The sequence below is a fragment of the Sceloporus undulatus genome, chromosome 3, assembly GCF_019175285.1.
Source record: "Sceloporus undulatus isolate JIND9_A2432 ecotype Alabama chromosome 3, SceUnd_v1.1, whole genome shotgun sequence".
NCBI classification, from domain to species: Eukaryota; Metazoa; Chordata; class Lepidosauria; order Squamata; family Phrynosomatidae; genus Sceloporus; species Sceloporus undulatus.
In genome coordinates this window covers 235,998,699-236,015,399 of record NC_056524.1, presented here as the reverse complement: position 1 = coordinate 236,015,399, position 16,701 = coordinate 235,998,699, and the positions used below count along the sequence as shown (strand labels likewise).

At 38.9% G+C, this 16,701-nt stretch overlaps 1 protein-coding gene across 5 annotated transcripts in view; it reads right to left on the bottom strand.

Moving 5' to 3' along the window:
* Window positions 1-3,244: 3,244 nt before the first annotated feature.
* The window catches only part of LOC121925006 (U2 snRNP associated SURP domain containing), a 51,016-nt gene continuing 37,559 nt past the window's right edge, over window positions 3,245-16,701 (bottom strand). For all 5 annotated transcript variants that reach the window (XM_042456677.1, XM_042456678.1, XM_042456679.1 and 2 more), the window contains 4 exons: window positions 14,573-14,683; window positions 12,068-12,186; window positions 7,325-7,501; window positions 3,245-4,992 (listed from right to left, as the gene is read on the bottom strand). In XM_042456677.1, the coding sequence (XP_042312611.1) occupies window positions 4,854-4,992; window positions 7,325-7,501; window positions 12,068-12,186; window positions 14,573-14,683 (546 nt within the window). In that variant the 3' untranslated portion in view covers window positions 3,245-4,853. The remainder of the gene's footprint in view (window positions 4,993-7,324; window positions 7,502-12,067; window positions 12,187-14,572; window positions 14,684-16,701) is intronic.

Genomic DNA, 16,701 nt, shown 5'->3' with positions numbered 1-16,701 from the left:
CATCTGCAGTCCATACCTGTTGGTGGCTGCTAAGGTAACAGCGCAACTCCAGAAGTGGTGTAAGGAGCTAAAATCTTCAAAAGGTGAGACAGAGAAGAAGTATATCCCCAGCGGAGGGAGGTAATTAGCTTTAATCCAATTTCCTTAGCTGTTGCCCAACATGAAGTGCTAAGCTGATAAGGTAATATATAGTGCATTTTGATTCTGACCACCAGATGATAGACCATACCATACCAATGCAGTTCTAGCTGTAGTGGAGCAAACTAGTAAAAAGGAAAAGCTTTTTTCTAACGGTTCTGCAAATCTCTCCCTGCACTCTGGGATTCTGGCTGCTGACCTTTTAGGCCCTTCTTTCTTATGTCTTAGGATTTCCTCCATTTATTCTCCCAAAGAAAAGAAAAGAAAAAGGTTAAGTGAATTGCTCTAGTAATCTCACTACCCAGTTCATACAACAAAACAAGGACAGTTGTTCTCATAAATGGAGAAAAGGGGCTAACTCTTCTTCACGCTCTCTCTTCTCTCCCCTCTAGACAGAGAGAAAAGGTGTTAAATTTACACATGGAAGGCGGACTAAGAACACACTTCTCTGTTTCTGAGGAATCAGATGCTGGTTCCTTCAAGGTTGCTTACCTACTCAGAGCCTTGCCATTTTGCTGTACGTATCAAGCAATATATTTGGTAGTCTCCTATCTCCAGACAGCCTGGAAATGTTACTTTTACTAAAACTCTCAAACTCCACCAGTCAGCCATTATGACACCAGCCATGGTGGCTGTGAGACTGTGAGAGTTGTAGTCCAAAAAGGAACTCATCCAAACCCTGTCACCACAAGCACCGTCACTACATTTTCTAGAACAGTTTCCCCAAGTGAACCTACAATGCCTCAAAAAATGTAGGAGGCAGAGTTTGGAAAAGTTACCTTTTTGGACATCTTCAATGTCTCTCTCACTGGTAGTCAGCAAACACACCACCAAAAAATGAGGACAAAAGAGAGCACTGGTTTATATGAATTTAGCAATATATTTTGTTACTCCTTATTCCTGTTATTATATTGTATATGCAAACACAAAAAATGTTTTTTATTATATTGCACTGGGGGGCAAAGAGAGAAACTTACAAGCTGGAGAGTAGGAGTAAGGAGTAAGAGGTTTTTACAAGAGTAGGAGTAACACCAAGAAAAAATATCTTACTCCAGATTAGGACTAGGAGTAACTCCAGCAGCACTCAAGACAGAAATATCTGAAAAAGAAACTCTGATCTAGCTCTTTGGAAGAGCATTGAGGAAACAGTCTTAATCCTTGAAAGCCCCCACCATCTTTGCCAGAACATCTTTGCTGCAAACGGAACAAATTCAAGGCCTAATTAATCAGTCAGACCATCCTGCATAGAATCTTCACAAAACTGGACAAAGTGGCTGACTCTGTTTGCCAGTGCCACACTGAACTCTGACCAAATATTAACCAGTTGCCCAGCCATCCATTTCCTCCAGCATTGTATTGTGAATGCAACATCTAATTTCACCATAAAGATACAGCCGTGTTAGTATGTAGCAGTATGTAGAGAGATCTTGTAACACCTTGGATACTAACTGAAAGAAAGAAGTTGGCAAAATGAGCTTTCGTAGACTTAAGTCTACTTCCTCCAAATGGATCTGAGGAAGTAGACTTAAGTCCACGAAGGTTCATGCTACCAACTTCTTTCATTTAGTCTCAAAGGTGCTACAAGATCTCTCTACATACTCTCTATGGCTTTTCTTCGTGAATGAAGAATGTCTTCCTCTAAACTACCAACATATGTAAGCTCACACTGTTTCCAGAAGGACAAGACCAAAGACCGTCCAGATAATGTATGAACAATACACAAGAGTGGCCTAAACCATATTCACAATAACAGAGTCCATACAATCCAAGGCATCCCAGACATCCACATGGAATCACCATCAATTCCAATGACTGTGGAAGAAAGCAACAGCTATTTTTCCATGCTTGGGTGAACATTAAAATAGTGAAGGGCAATTATTTTATAAGGATTCAGGGGAAAGCCCCAAGACATGTTTCAGTCATCTGTAACCTTCAGGTCATGGTCAGCACAGATCATACCATGCCATGAATCACTTCATGGATGCAAACACCACAGAAAAACCATCCCCCATTAACAATGTATATATTATTTTTTAGCCTTTTCAGTATCATCCTTCTGTGTTGATGGGCCATGGGTCTCATATAGGACAGGTATCGTGGATCTTATATAAACTTGGAAGCTTGTGACAGTGCAAAAATTTAGACGAATTCTGAGACAGTGAGGTTTTGCAACTGGGTAAACACTTCCCCCCCCCCCCAGCAAGGTTTGTATCACTTTCCTCCAAGCCCAATGTACTTTACAAGATTATAGTGATTAAAACAACAGCAGGGGGGGAAAACTCATGTGCTTCTTTGAAGAAAAAGGGAAATAAATGTGTAATATTTAATATAAATACAGAAATAGCTTCTGACAAGTGAGTTCAGCTAGGGCAACTGCTCTGTGGTTTTCCTAGGGATGACTATCTATGCACAAAGGGAAGGGGCAGATAAGAAATGAAGAACCAGGCAATTCATACAAGGCCATTTCCAAAAAGACTACCATCAGTCTGAGATCATTCTGTTTTGTGCCTTTTATTTTTAGCTTTATGTGTTTTCAAGCTATTTAAATAGCTTTATGACCTGAAAGCATAAAGCATGTAGAAGGCAGCAAATAAATAAAACAGAACTTCTTAAAATTTTACTTTTTTAAAGTTTTTATTTTTTTGCTCAATTTATTGGTTAGGTTAGACATATTTTAATAGATGATGGGCATCACTGAATGGCATATTTCCTCTAGTGAAAATGGATTACCCTCCCCCTCCTGTAGCACTTGATGCAACCTAAAATCCTGTTCCGGAGTGCTGGGAAACTATCCAGGGAATTTTTTTCAGCATCATGGACAGCTGGCTGAGAGGAAAGAATAAAATACAGATGCTATCACCACCCTCACATTGGGTTTAGCTTTAAATCAGCAGAATCACATTTAGACACAGAAACAAAGGATGTCTGGATCCCATTAATAAAAGAGGGAGGGACACTTCTGTATTTCATTGCCCTGCAGTGTGTGCAAATTTGAAGCCTCTTGTGACACTTTAAAATCCCATATGGCAAAACAGAGTACCTAACTCTTTCTACATTGCATGATTATATACAAAAAGAAAACTTCACCAGAGTCCAGGTCCCTTTATACTTTGCATTTTTATTACAATCTGCCCACTCCTCCAGGAAACAAACAGTGAACTTTTGTGACTTTTCTTTCATGGAAAAAAAGTTAAGTGACCCAGAGGAGGTGCTATGTTGTATCAATGCCAAAAGAGAAAAGCATGTTTAAAACAAAATGGCATCCAAAATCATGGGAGGAGAAGGGAATACAAGTATATTAGAAAAAAAGATACAAGTTAAAAAAATCTATTTTCTGCTACTCTTTTTTTGACAATTTTCACAGCCAAAGGATGAATTCAATACAAAAATGCATTTACAAGGTCACCTTCCAGGATAAAAGCCATTTTTATAAAGACAATTTATTATGTATGTTTTTAAAGTTATGATTATTCTACAGTATTTGTTGACAAGAATTATCGCTTCTGTTTTTCACTGCTTCCATAAAAAGAAACCAACACACTTAATACTCTGGCCTCAGTACCATTTCACCAAAGATGCTAACTGAGATAGTTTTCACATTAAGTGAAGAATTGCATATCTTGCAACATTCTCATGAGAGACTGGGTATTTCAGACAGGAACCCTCAAGTATCACATGTGAAATGCAAGAAAAAGAACTGCATGCATGTAAAGTGTGTACAATACAGATCAGCCTTTCCATTTTCAGAAATGTGTACTAGCATTGCCCTCACACACTGGGTTAAAATTTCAACCTAGTCTAATATTCATTAGTATGATGCTGTTATGAATGGTTCAAGAAATTCACAAGGACAAAGAGAAAAGGCCAAATAAGAAAAGCCTAAATTTTGATTCCAGGCTCCTAAAACACACAATGTATTTTCCCTTTACAGTATATTTTGTTAATAAAGCTTTGCAGTAGAGATAATGTGCTTTAAATTTTGTTCTGTAGCTTGACTTATTGGTCATTGTGCAGGCATAGTGGTCAGAGATTAGGGCAGGCAGAGAAAAGGGGCTCTCACTATGCCTGCAGGCTATGACCAAGCTACAGTACAGAACAAAAATAAAGCACATTATCTCTACTGCAAAACTGTTACCATGTTCCTGAATTAAGCAAAAATTCAGTCAAATGGTATAGTCATGTGATACCTCCCAATATACCCAAGAACTTTTTAACCTAACCATCAGATGGAAGAATTATGCTCAAGACTTGCTTTTGCAGCCTTGTGTTGGGAAAGTATGGCCAGGGAAACTATCAGAGGGGATAAGAAACCACCATTTTTTTTTTCATTTTCTTTTCAGATTTTATTTGAAATCTAATTCGAAGTTGTCAAAGCTACAAAAAAGGGGATGGGGGGAACAATAGTGTTTTTCCCCTTAATTCACAACATTCTAAAACAAAATATCACTACTGCCAGCAGATCAGTTACACACATTTCCGATGAAGTTTCTAAACACAAAATCTCATTTTGGGAAGTAGCCACAATGAAGGTATTTGTACAATATAAAACAATGACAGGTCTACCAATGCAGTTACTCATGAGTATACACGTGCATTCACAAAAAAAAGATTAGGAATGCTTTTTGTTTTGTTTCGTTTTGTTAAACAGACTGTTCAGGCACAAAACCAAAACCGCATTTCCAGTAAGTGACAGCATCATAAAAATAAAGGGTATGTCAGTGTTTGCTTTTCTTTGATTTCTTGTGAGATCTGTGTGGAGAGCGGGACTGAGATCTGGATTTTTTCCCTGACTTTTTAGGCGACCTTGATCGTGATCTTCTTGATCTTTTGGGTGTTCTTGAGCCAGATGGTGACCTAGAAATAAATTTGTTGATGTCACTAGATTTTTCATTTTATTTCTTTCAGTCAGTAGTGATCCACATTCTTACTGATTTGAAGAGCAATTAAACCATGCTGGGTTTGATGTAATCTTTTCTAAGTATAATCAACTGTACCATGGCACTCAGGAATAAATTTTAAAGATGATCAAAAATAAAATATGCATATTATTCATATCTTTTTACTGCATTCAAATTCACAGAATCACAGAGCTGGAAGGGACCTCATGAAACTCCCTGTTCAATGGAGGATTTCCAGCTAAAGCACACCCCAGCACAGTGATGGCGAACCTATGGCACGCATGCCAGAGGTGGCACTCAGAGCCCTGTCTGTGGGCACATGTGCCATTGCCCCAGCACAGAGTTTGCCAGAGTTTGTTACTGGAAAGCCAGAGGGACATGGCACTTTGCAATAAATAAGTGGGTTTTGGGTTGCAGTTTGGGCACTCGGCCTCTAAAAGGTTCACCATCACTGCCCTAGCAGGTAGCTGCCCAGCCTCTTTTTGAAGACATCCAATGAAGATCCCATCACCTCTCTAGGAAATTAGTTACATTGCCAAACCGCTCTTATTGTCAAGAAGTTCATTCTGAAGTTCAATTGAAATATACTCTCCTGTAACTTAAAACCACTACACCTGGTTCTTTCCTCTGAAGCAGCAGAGAACAGGTCTACCCCTCCTCTGTGACAGCCAGCCCTTAATGTATTAAAGAGTGCAGTCTTGTCAATCCTCAGTCCTCTCTTCACCAAACTGAACCTGCACAGTTCTTTCAACTCCTCTTCATACACTTTGTTCTCCGTTTATCTTGTCATCTTTCCTGCCCTTCTCTGAACCTGCTCCAACTTGTCTATATCCTTCTTAGAATGAGACACCCAGAATGGAACTCAATACTCAATGTTCGATCAACACATAATATAGCGGAACTATTACTTCCCTAAACTTGGAAATTATGCTTCTATTAATGTAGATGAAGGGGCTGTACACACCAGCCATTAAGGCCGGCCTGATGGTGGAGTCGGGGCATGGTGTCCACAAGATGCATGCCCTGTCTCCGCCCCCAGGCCAGTGTGATGCCACACATCGCACCACAAAGCGGGTGACATCACAGAGCTCCTCTGGTGCTGTGTCTACATGAATTCAGGGATTATTAGTTCATTATCAAAATTATGTCATTCCCATGAGCCTACTGAATCATTCTATTAAATTCTTTCAACCTAATGTGTTGAAAAATAATTTGTATGCTGCTAATAAAATCTGTGAATACCCATGCCAGGGATGCTTTAGTTGTTAATTCCTGCACTGGCAAAGGATACCACTAAATCAGTGATTCCCAAACTGTGGTCTTCCAGAAGTTTTGGATTTCAGTTACCAGAATTCCTGAATGTTGGTCAAGCTGGCTGGAGCTTTCACAGCTGAAGTCCAGAATACCTGGAGGACCAAAGTTTGGGGACCACTGCACTAAATGATCCTTGGAGGTTCCTTCTAACTCTAGAATTTTAGGATTTCATGATACTATTATTTGCAAAGATTAACATGTTTATTTCACTTTGACTTTTCTTTCCCTGAATCATCCCCCTTACAAACCTCTTCTACTAAAAACATCTTCCCACAATTCTATTTTTACTTTCAGCTGCCTCTCCAATAAACATCTTTTTACCCTAGTTTCAAAAAAGTGACCTTTCTTCACTTTGTTATTTGTTATACAATATGTCTCAGTTCCTTCTAACTGTTAAGTTTACTATTATCCCACCGGTCTTGGTCAGAACTCTAATCATTAGGAGCCTCTGGTTTCTTAATGGAAGTTTTTTATCTGAATGCTTGCAATCCTCTGTCCAAATCACAGCATGGCTGTGTTCCTCCATCTCCAGTTCTGGGATGAATAGTTTGATTTTCCTTTTCTCATCTCAGTCACCCTACCAAATTCACTGAATGGTGCTCCTACTTAGGCACTTATCGGTGACATCTACTGGTAGATAACATTGAGGACAACCCTTTTCAAAACAACAGATGATCAGGGACTTTAAACAATGACAACTAAAATTATCAATGGACAATTAGCAACAAATAAAGTGGAACTTTTAAGACTATGGGGTGGCCTTTTGAACAGCACTCAGAATATCTGTATTAACTTGGTTTCTCAGTCAAATTGGCAATTGGTAAATGAAAACAAATGTCTCAGCAGAAATGTAAAGGACTGCACAAAAGCATGTGATTCCATAAGAAAATAAAAATCTAAGAAAGGAATTATAAATGTGAATGTAACAAACTCTTGGGATAATAAAAGGCGTTTTGGGAAACAATCTGCTTTACCTTTTGGCTTTTTTACTGGCATCTCTGGGAGAATCCTTGTGAGAAGACCTGGAACGTGAGCTCTCTTTGTGTGACCTTTCAGATCGCTCTGAGCGTTCTGATTTTGGTGATGGTGATTTCGCTCGCCTACTTCCACAGCTACGGGATGGACTGGGAGATGTGCTGTGCCGCCTTTTCCTTTTGCAAGAACAGAAAACATGAACATCTATGCAAAGGTATCTGTCATCTCATCATATCAAAACGGTTCTCCACCCATTTGAAAAGTGAAGAACACTAAAAATCTATGAATATTCAAATAAGCCACTTATGCATATACTTACAGCAATGAGAGTTAAGTTTTGCAAAGCACCAAAAGAAATAAGGCTAGTGAAATCTGCACGTCTAAATAAAGTTTGAAATTTAAATCAACTAATTGCTGTATATGTTGCTGTTGTGTGCCTTCAAGTCATTTTTTCCAACTTATGGAGAGCCAAAGGTAAACCCCCCCCCTCTCTCTCTCTCTCTCTCTTGGGATGGATGGTGAAGAGAAGCTGGAGAAAGCTGGCAAAAGATGAGAAACAAGCCACTTCTCCAGCCATGGCAGTGAGATCTGGTGGAAGCATTTAACTAAGAAACAGCAGCAGTGATAAGAAGATTTTGGGAACTTCTTCACCCACCAAGCTGTTTGCAGAGCAACAGCAAACACATTCTACTGGAGTGATAGGCAGGACAAGACTGGCCTTCTAGGATTAGCTCCACCCACGTGGGGTCACCAGAAGGTCTCTCTTTTTACTTCCTGCCTACCTGGAGTGCGTGTGAGGAGCATAACCCAAACTATAGGATGTGGGGGTCTTATCTACTGGGAAAAAGCGAACCAGCTGTGGATACCCCAAATCTTCCTTGTCACTACATTGTTTCTTTGCTCACTCCTTCTGCCAGACCCCTCCACTGAAGCTGAAAGAGAAATTGGCTTCTCATCTTTTGCCTGCTGTCTCCTGGGCCTCACCGCCATCCAACCACCCTGTCTACAGTGGAGAGGAGCTAGAGAAAGTAAGCAAAAGACAAAAACCAGCCACTCTTCCAGCCATGGTAGAGAGATCCTGTCAAGAGAAGAAGGCCAGTTGAGGGGAGAAAAGAGTGAGTGATCAGTACCAGCTTCTGTATTACCGGACAATGCCCAAACCTCACAGAAGCAAGGAGCAAAATAAGAGTGGTGGTGACAAGAAAGATGAAGAATGATTCCTCACCCACCCAGTTATCCACACCCAGCCTCCGTGTCTTCTAAGAGAGAGTGGAGAGGAAGAGGAGAAGATAAGGAATAGACAACCAAGGGCAGGCAGGTGGTGAAAAGTCTGCCCAAGGAAACCCTACCGTAAAAGAGTCACCTCCACTCTCTGCACCAATGCAGAGACATGCCAAAGAACCACCACCGGGGGCAGTGCTTCTTTTACATTTTCCTGTGACATTCTGTAGCAGAGTTTATCAAAAAAGGAATCATCTCCTTCTCTGAGTAGAGTGGTAAAAGACATTTTTGAATGCCTGAGGTGGAAAAATTGTGGCCGCAGCTGTCAGGAGTAGGTGCCCCCTGACACAATGCTGGTACTTTCACTTCGCCATGGAATGGACCTGAGGAACCCCAGGCTGAGCCCCAAGTTTTACCCTCAACTTATCCACAGGTCATATCAAAATTCAAAATTTTGGGCCCAGGTCTGTCCTCGACTTACACATGAGGTTGACTTATACATGAGTATATATGTTACAATACCTACCAAAAAATCAGAAACATGGAACGCATATAGATGTATGGCAAATATTTCAAGGTGATCCTAATAGAATTTTCATAATAGGTTTTGATGGAATGAGGTTTGTTGCATGACCAATATTTTAAAAGAGTGACAGTGGCTTAAAGCGAACCGCCGCCCCCTACTAGAGTAGACCCACTGAATCAATGAAATTTTATAAAAATGCAATTAATTCAATGGAACTAGCCATTAAATTTAACTTCTTGCTGTGGTTGTTTTTCAATTATGTTGTGAGTAAACTGATGTGTGGACAGAAGAGTTTTTTCATCATTTTATCCTGTCAAATTAAACCTTTAAAAAGCAATTACTTTAAATATTTAAAGTATTTATACTTGTGTATTACTGTTCTATTTTTTTCTGCAAAAAAGCATTTTAGGAATTCTAATTACTCACCCATCATTGTAAAACTAATTTCTAAGCATTATATGACTAAGGCTGAAGTTCTAGAAGTAAAATACAAAAACTGAAGACATCAGTAAAATAATCAGATTATAAAATGTAAGCTGTTTGTAAGGGTAAAACACTGTCAATGTACATGGTGATTTATAAAGTGTTAAAAGATAGGTTCCTTTCCTATACTGCTTAAACTCTTTTTTAAAATTTACTTTAATTTTAAATTTATTTATTTATTTTTTAATTTTATTTTATTTATATCCTACTTTTTCCCCAATACAGGATCCATGGCAGCTGGACTTTAGCTTAAAACAGAACACAAATAAACAATGTATGGTACAAAGATTTAAACTTTTTAAACAATTCTAGTAAAAAATAGTAAAAAGTAAAAAAATAAGATAATAGTATCACACCTCACTGAAGACCCTTTTGCTATATCCAGTTATACCTTTTTACTATATCCAGATTTTGCTATATCCAAAGGCCTATTTAAATAAAAAGGTCTTTGCCTGCCACTAAAAAGAGTTCAGACTGGGCCAACCCAGTTCCTTTGGAAGGGATTTTTAGAAAGGGAGCAGCTACCAAGAATGCTCTATCTCTCTCATGTTATCAACAACCATACCTGTGATGAAGATGAGAGAGAAAGCCTCCCCTGAAGATCACATCTCTCTTTTATTGTCATCCCTCCATTGGCTCCCCCTCCCTTTCCGTATTCGTTACAAACTTCTGTTGTTGACTTTTAAAGCCCTGCATGGGCTGTCCCTCCTTATTTATCCAAGCTTCTTTCTCCTTACCTTCCCACTTGTGCCCTCTGTTCTGGTAGTCAGGGTCTGCTGTCCCAGCCTAGGATCTTCACTGCCCCGTCCCAGATCCGTCCCTTTTCGCTTGCTGCCCCTCACTCTTGGAACTTCCTTCCCCCATGAGTACGAGTTATCACCTCTTTAACCAGCTTCAAAACTGAGTTGAAGACTATACTGTTCAGGGAACCATTCCTAGGCACTGCATGATTGTTATCTGAGGTTGTTTTAAATGGTTGTCTGCCCTATTTTATTGAATGATAACATGAATTAATATGTATTATTTAATTATTTGTGTAGAATGTATGCCATAGGCAGATTTATCTATTTTAATTGTATGTACAGTGCTGTGTAAATTTACAGTGCTATATAAATAAAGCTTAATCATCATCATCATCATCATCATCATCATCATCATCATCTCAAGATTCACGAAGGCTGACATAGGGAGGTAGGGTCTTTCAGACAGGTTCCATGCAAGCTACCATACAGGGCTTTATAGGTCATGTACATACTTTGAATAGTACCTGGAAATGGACTGGTAGCTGATCATGTTGTTTCAACAAGGGAATTATGTGCTTACTATAGTCAGTTGAAGTGAGCAGTCTAGCAGCAGTATTTTGGACACAGAGATTTACAAACAGTTTCCAAAGGCAGACCCATATAGTGTGATACTGTAATCCAATGGGGCTGGTGTAGTGCAGTGGTCTGAGTATTGGACTACAACACTGGAGACTGGGGTTCGAATCCCATGTAAACCCACTGGGTGACCTTGGACAAGTCACACTCAGAGAATGGCAATGGCAAACACACTCTGAAGAAATTTGCCAAGAAAACCCAATGATAGGTTCACCTTAAGGTCACCATAAATTGGAAACAACTTGAAGGCACACAACAACAAACAGTAATCCAAATGGAAGGTAATCAAGGCATGAGTTATTGTGATCCGGTCTGACATCTCCAGAAATTGACACAATTAGCACACTAACTGAACCCATGCACTCAGTGGCCACCACTGAAATCTGGGCATCCAGGCTCAGATATGAATACAGAAGAACATCCAAGCTACAAACTGAGATTTCAGGAACAATGTAACTCTATTCAGCACAAGGTTAATCCCTATTTCCTGGTCTGCTTTTTGGCTGACCAGGGAAACTTCTGTCTTGTCTAGACTAAGCTTAAATTTGTTCACCCTCATCTAGTCCATTACTGACAGCAGACACTGGTTTAGCCCAAAATATCCTCCATAGATTTACATGTTAAGGAAAGACAAAGTTGGGTGGTTATCAGCATACTGCTGAAACTGAACCCCAAAATTATAGACACACCCAAGCTCTGAGGGATACCACATGCGAACAACCAGGGCATCAAATAGGAATTCCCCAGGATCAGCTTCTGATTTCACCCCTCCTAGAACTGCTGTAACACAGGGCCACCAAGTCCCATCCTAGAGAGGTGACCCAGAAAGATACCAAGGTTGATGGTATTTAAAGGCACTGAGAAGTGAAGCAAAACTATCAGGAACACACTGCTCTCCAGTTCCCAGTGTAGGCCATTCAAGTAAGTTGACCAAAACTATCTATGCCATAGCCATGCCTGAAGTCAGACTGAAATTGATCTAGATAATCTATTTCATGCCAGAACTCCTGGAAATCTACGTTCTGACTCAGGAGAACACAGGAAAGGAAGTGGAAGCAGAGGTGTGATTATTTTAGTTACTTGCATAAGCTGAGTTCAAGAAGGGGATTATCTAATTTTCTTAAATTTTATACCTCTCTTTCCTTGTTGGTGTAAATTCTTCTTTTTCTTTTTTCTCTTTTGATCTGGATTCAGATTTATCTTTGTCCTTCTTGTCTCTTTCCCTTTCCCTCTCCATTTCCTTTTCTTTCTCCTAGATTTAAAAGTAATCAAGCACTTCAGACAATTTAGGATGCACAATTCAAGTCCTTCCAAACCCAGAGACATTTCAACATATCATCATCATCATTGTCATCATCATTTATATACAGCCTTTCCCCCATGATTTCCATTTCAAAGTAGTTGACAAACTGAAGGATTCCAAAATAGTTAACGCATACAAAAAGTCAACATTAAAGCAAAATTAAATTATTAACAATATTAAAATTATTTAAGTATGCAAAGAGATCTTGCAGTACTTTTGAGATTAAATGTGCAAAAGACATTGCAGATTAAGCTTTCATAGACATGGTCTACTTGGAAGCAGACCAAGTCTATAAAAGCATATGCTACAACTTCTTTCGCACAACTGGTCTCAAAGGTCCTATAAGATTCCTTTTCATACAGGTTTTCCAAACTAAGACAGCTATGTCTTTCAAAACAATTTTAAACATGTTTAAAAAGAAGAAAAAGCAATTCAAACACTACAATTTAAAACAACACAGAACCCTCTCACAAGCCTTTTCCTTAAAACCTTCAGTTCTAAACATTTGTCTGAATAAAAACTTCTTCATCTGTTCACAGAAGAACAACAAGGATGGGACCATACTAGCCTCGAGTTCCAGAGCCTAAGGGCTCCCAACAACCATACCTGTGAAGGTGGTGGAAGGGCCTCTTCTGAGGATCAGGTTCATATGGGAAGACATAGGACCCAAACAGACAGGCCAAAATAAAGCTGCTTCAAGTCACTTTGGAGGCATGCTGTTTAAATGATATGTGCATCTTAAGAGGCCAGAAGCTGTACCAAAGCTATGCTCCAGTCCTTAGGACTGGAGCATAACTTTGGCATAACTTCCGGCCTCTTAGGACGCATGCATCATTTAAATAGCATACCTTCAAAGTGACCCAAAGCAGCTTTATTTTGGCCAGTCTGTTCAGGCCCATAGTCTCTCAGTTAGCCTGAACCTAAACCATGTCATAACTAGTATTTTGAATGGTGCCAATACATAACCTGCAACCTATGAAATGAGGAGTGCAGAAAGCTGGAGCCCTGGTGGCGCAGTGGTTAAATGCCTGTACTGCAGCCATACACTCAAAACCACAAGGTTGCGAGTTCAAGACCAGCAAAAGGGCCCAAGCTTGACTCAGGCTTGCATCCTTCCGTGGTCGCTAAAATGAGTACCCAGACTGTTGGGGGCAAATTAGCTTACTTGCTAATTAGCTTACTTGCTGTTCACCACCATGATCTTTGGAATAGCGGTATATAAATAAAACAAATTATTATTAAATTATTATTATGTTTAATGATGTCAACTGTGTGTTTACAATGACTGACAAAGACTCTCCAGAGAATCAGAAAGTCTTTCCGTGCCTTACCTAAAAATTACAGAGATTGAAGCATCTTCTATATTTGGGTGGTGATCTATGGAGAGTTAGGGGCTATTTTAAGTCCTCCCACCCCAGTATGAGCCACATCATCACCATTCTATAAAACCAGAAATGATTTGCAGTTACATTTTTCACTGATTTGGACCTGTACTGGAATGGGGACCCCCTGCAAACAGTGTTCAGTAACAAAGTAGTGCCCTCAGGCCATTTTGTAGCAGTTGTTAATGATTTCCAGCTGTTTAGGAGACTGGTGGGGCCTCAGCAGCCCCAGTGCTTTCCCAAGAGCAACATGCCATCCATTGGCCACACAATATTCTCCTGCTCTATATGGCAAAAAATACAACTCGGTGATTTGCACATGATTTGCATCTAGTAAGTCCCACATTCTATCTTCAGGATCTCCAGGTAAGGACAGGAAAAACTCCTGGATGAAACTCGGGAGACTATTTTATTAGACCAGAAATCTCCCACTGTATAAGTCTGTTTCCTATGCTTATAAATTAAAAAACTATTCAGATATAAACTATAGTTTAGTGTAATATGCATAAATAGGTGTAAACACTTCATTTAAACGATTGCCTAGCATCCTCTGGTGTGGCTGCAATAAGACCAGAAGCAATCTTGCCACTTTTAGACTAAATGTTCCTTATTAAATTCAATCTCACTGCAATCTGCTAAACACCCCAAAAAGCTATTCTAGAAAATTGGCAAACCTTCTGAAGCTGGCCTTTGAGCATCTCTACGCTGCCAGTGGAGTTGGAAGGTGTGAAAGGCATTCTGTGACAGGCACCAGCATCACAATGGCTTTAGCACTGGATTTCTCATTTATCTCAACAGAGCAGGGGGATGTGCAAGACTGACAACTACCACTGTTCATGCAAATTAGATTAAAGTGTAGTTTAGCATTAGGTCTAAGCAAGTTTCTTCACTGTTACCACATGAGCTGAAATTTTCAAATTAACCTTGAAAAACCCCCAAAGTAGTACTCTTACCCTCTGGAGCAATTTGTCACGATAGTGTTCAACCTGTTCTTGAAGACTCTGGCCTTGTTTTTTGGGTCTTTTTCCAGATTCTAATTCATCTTGAAATTTCATTACCTTCAGCTATGAAGAGAGACATGAAACAATGTACAGTATTTTAAAAAGTATGATAGACAAATGTGTTAAATTTGTAACATCTACAAGATTATGGGTTTTAATTTCTTTTTTTAAAAAACCCTTAGGCATACAGTTCAGACATCTTCAATGAAGACCATTCAAAACAACTAATTGGTACAATTAATCTAGAACTAGCCCTTCCCTCATATTGAAACTCAATCCACTCCTCATGAACAGTGGAGGATGATAACTGACTTCTGACAATTTTCTTTCAAATTTGAGAAGCTGACATTTTAGAGATTTTTTTTTCCTGCCCAATTTATACAAGGGTGATGGGGTTTCCTCTTTATTGAATATATAGCAATACAATTTGACCCTTGATCCTCTAAAAGACCCACAGATCATGTGCACACTAGCTTTTAAAAAACACTCACATATTAAAAAAGTGTTCCATGAAAATATGTAAACATAGTACAATATTAACTTGTTAACAGATGAATTACTGCCAACAGCCTACTTGTGACCCATCATTAAACTATGATTTTATCACTACAAGAAAAAGCCTTGGGCTCATCCACTTCTCCCTTTCACCAATGCAGTCACAAAGCAGTCCCTGGAATTATTTAAATTGTTCAGATTGTTTATCTGTTTGCCAACCTGAGATCTTAGAACAAAAGAGTGGGATAAAATATTTTAAGCAATAAATAAATGTCTTCAAACACTAAAAAAAACTAAAAACTTTTGGGGGAGCAACATGTTTGGGAAAAGGCAAAAATTATTATTATTTAAATCTTAGCAGGAACACAAATAAAAGCTCCACAAAATAGTTAGGCAAAATAAATAGCATAGGATTACATTTACATAGTACTCCTTGATCTTCCCAAGTCTTTATTCATTTAATTTATATTCCAATTTTCTCCTAGTTGGGGACCTGAGGCAGTCCAACCCTACTGATGTCTGTTAGTTTCCCTGACCCTCTACAGTTCTCAGCACATGCTCTCTAGCTGTTCTTTGCAAGTGTGTTGATTTTCCAATGGTGAAACTGTGAAGACAGAGTTAATGCCAGTTTTAAACCTACACGGCACAAATTAGCAAATACAAGCAAAACTTAAATATAAATAAATAAAACCCTATTAAAATCAAGTGAAAATAAATGAAAGTAGCACTATCATAATGGTCAACCCATTCTACTAAACTCAGTGATAGGTTGCATTTATCAAACTGATTTTTGTACCACCATTTCTTATATTATATTATAATAACTTTATGACAGCCATTTGGCCAGCACAATTACAAAATTCCAATTTAAAACATAACTTAGTTTTATACCATAGGTTCATGTACAGGCAGATTGGAGAGTATAAACAAATGATAGTTTATAAAAAGTAAGGATAAAAAGTAAGGATAGGACTGCACGATCAGGTAAACACACAACGAGTAGGCTGCCAGCACCTCGCAAACACCTCTATTATATTTTGTAATAGAGCACCACATTCAAGACATATTAGTTCAAAACCACAGTCATATCCCCTGTCCAAGCAAGAAAATGTGTTTCACAAGTTGATTTTGCAGAGCGGAGTGCCCCTCCAGAAGGCAAATTAGAATTGAGACCCATCGGTATTAAGTGGTTCCCTAAGGTTGAAAGCAATCTAAAAACTATCTTAAATTCTGAAAAATGTCTCTTCTTACGAAACTCAATACTGGAAATAGAATCCCCAAATGATATATTTGAACCCATTCAACAACTAAGTTTAACCATTAAAAACTTGCTAACTCGACCAATATGCCCCAAGGCCCTTAAATCAGAATACAAAAAATAAAACTTGGTTCAACCAGGACTGCATTAACATGAAACAGATCCTGGTGGAAAACTATAAAATTTATAGACAAAAAAATGTACAAACAATTCCATCTGAATGGTTTGCATTAAAGAAAAAAATATAAGAAACTGATAAAAATAAAAAAGCAACAGCCCTCAAAAATTCTTGGTGTACTTTAATAACAGCAGTGAATAATAAAGATAC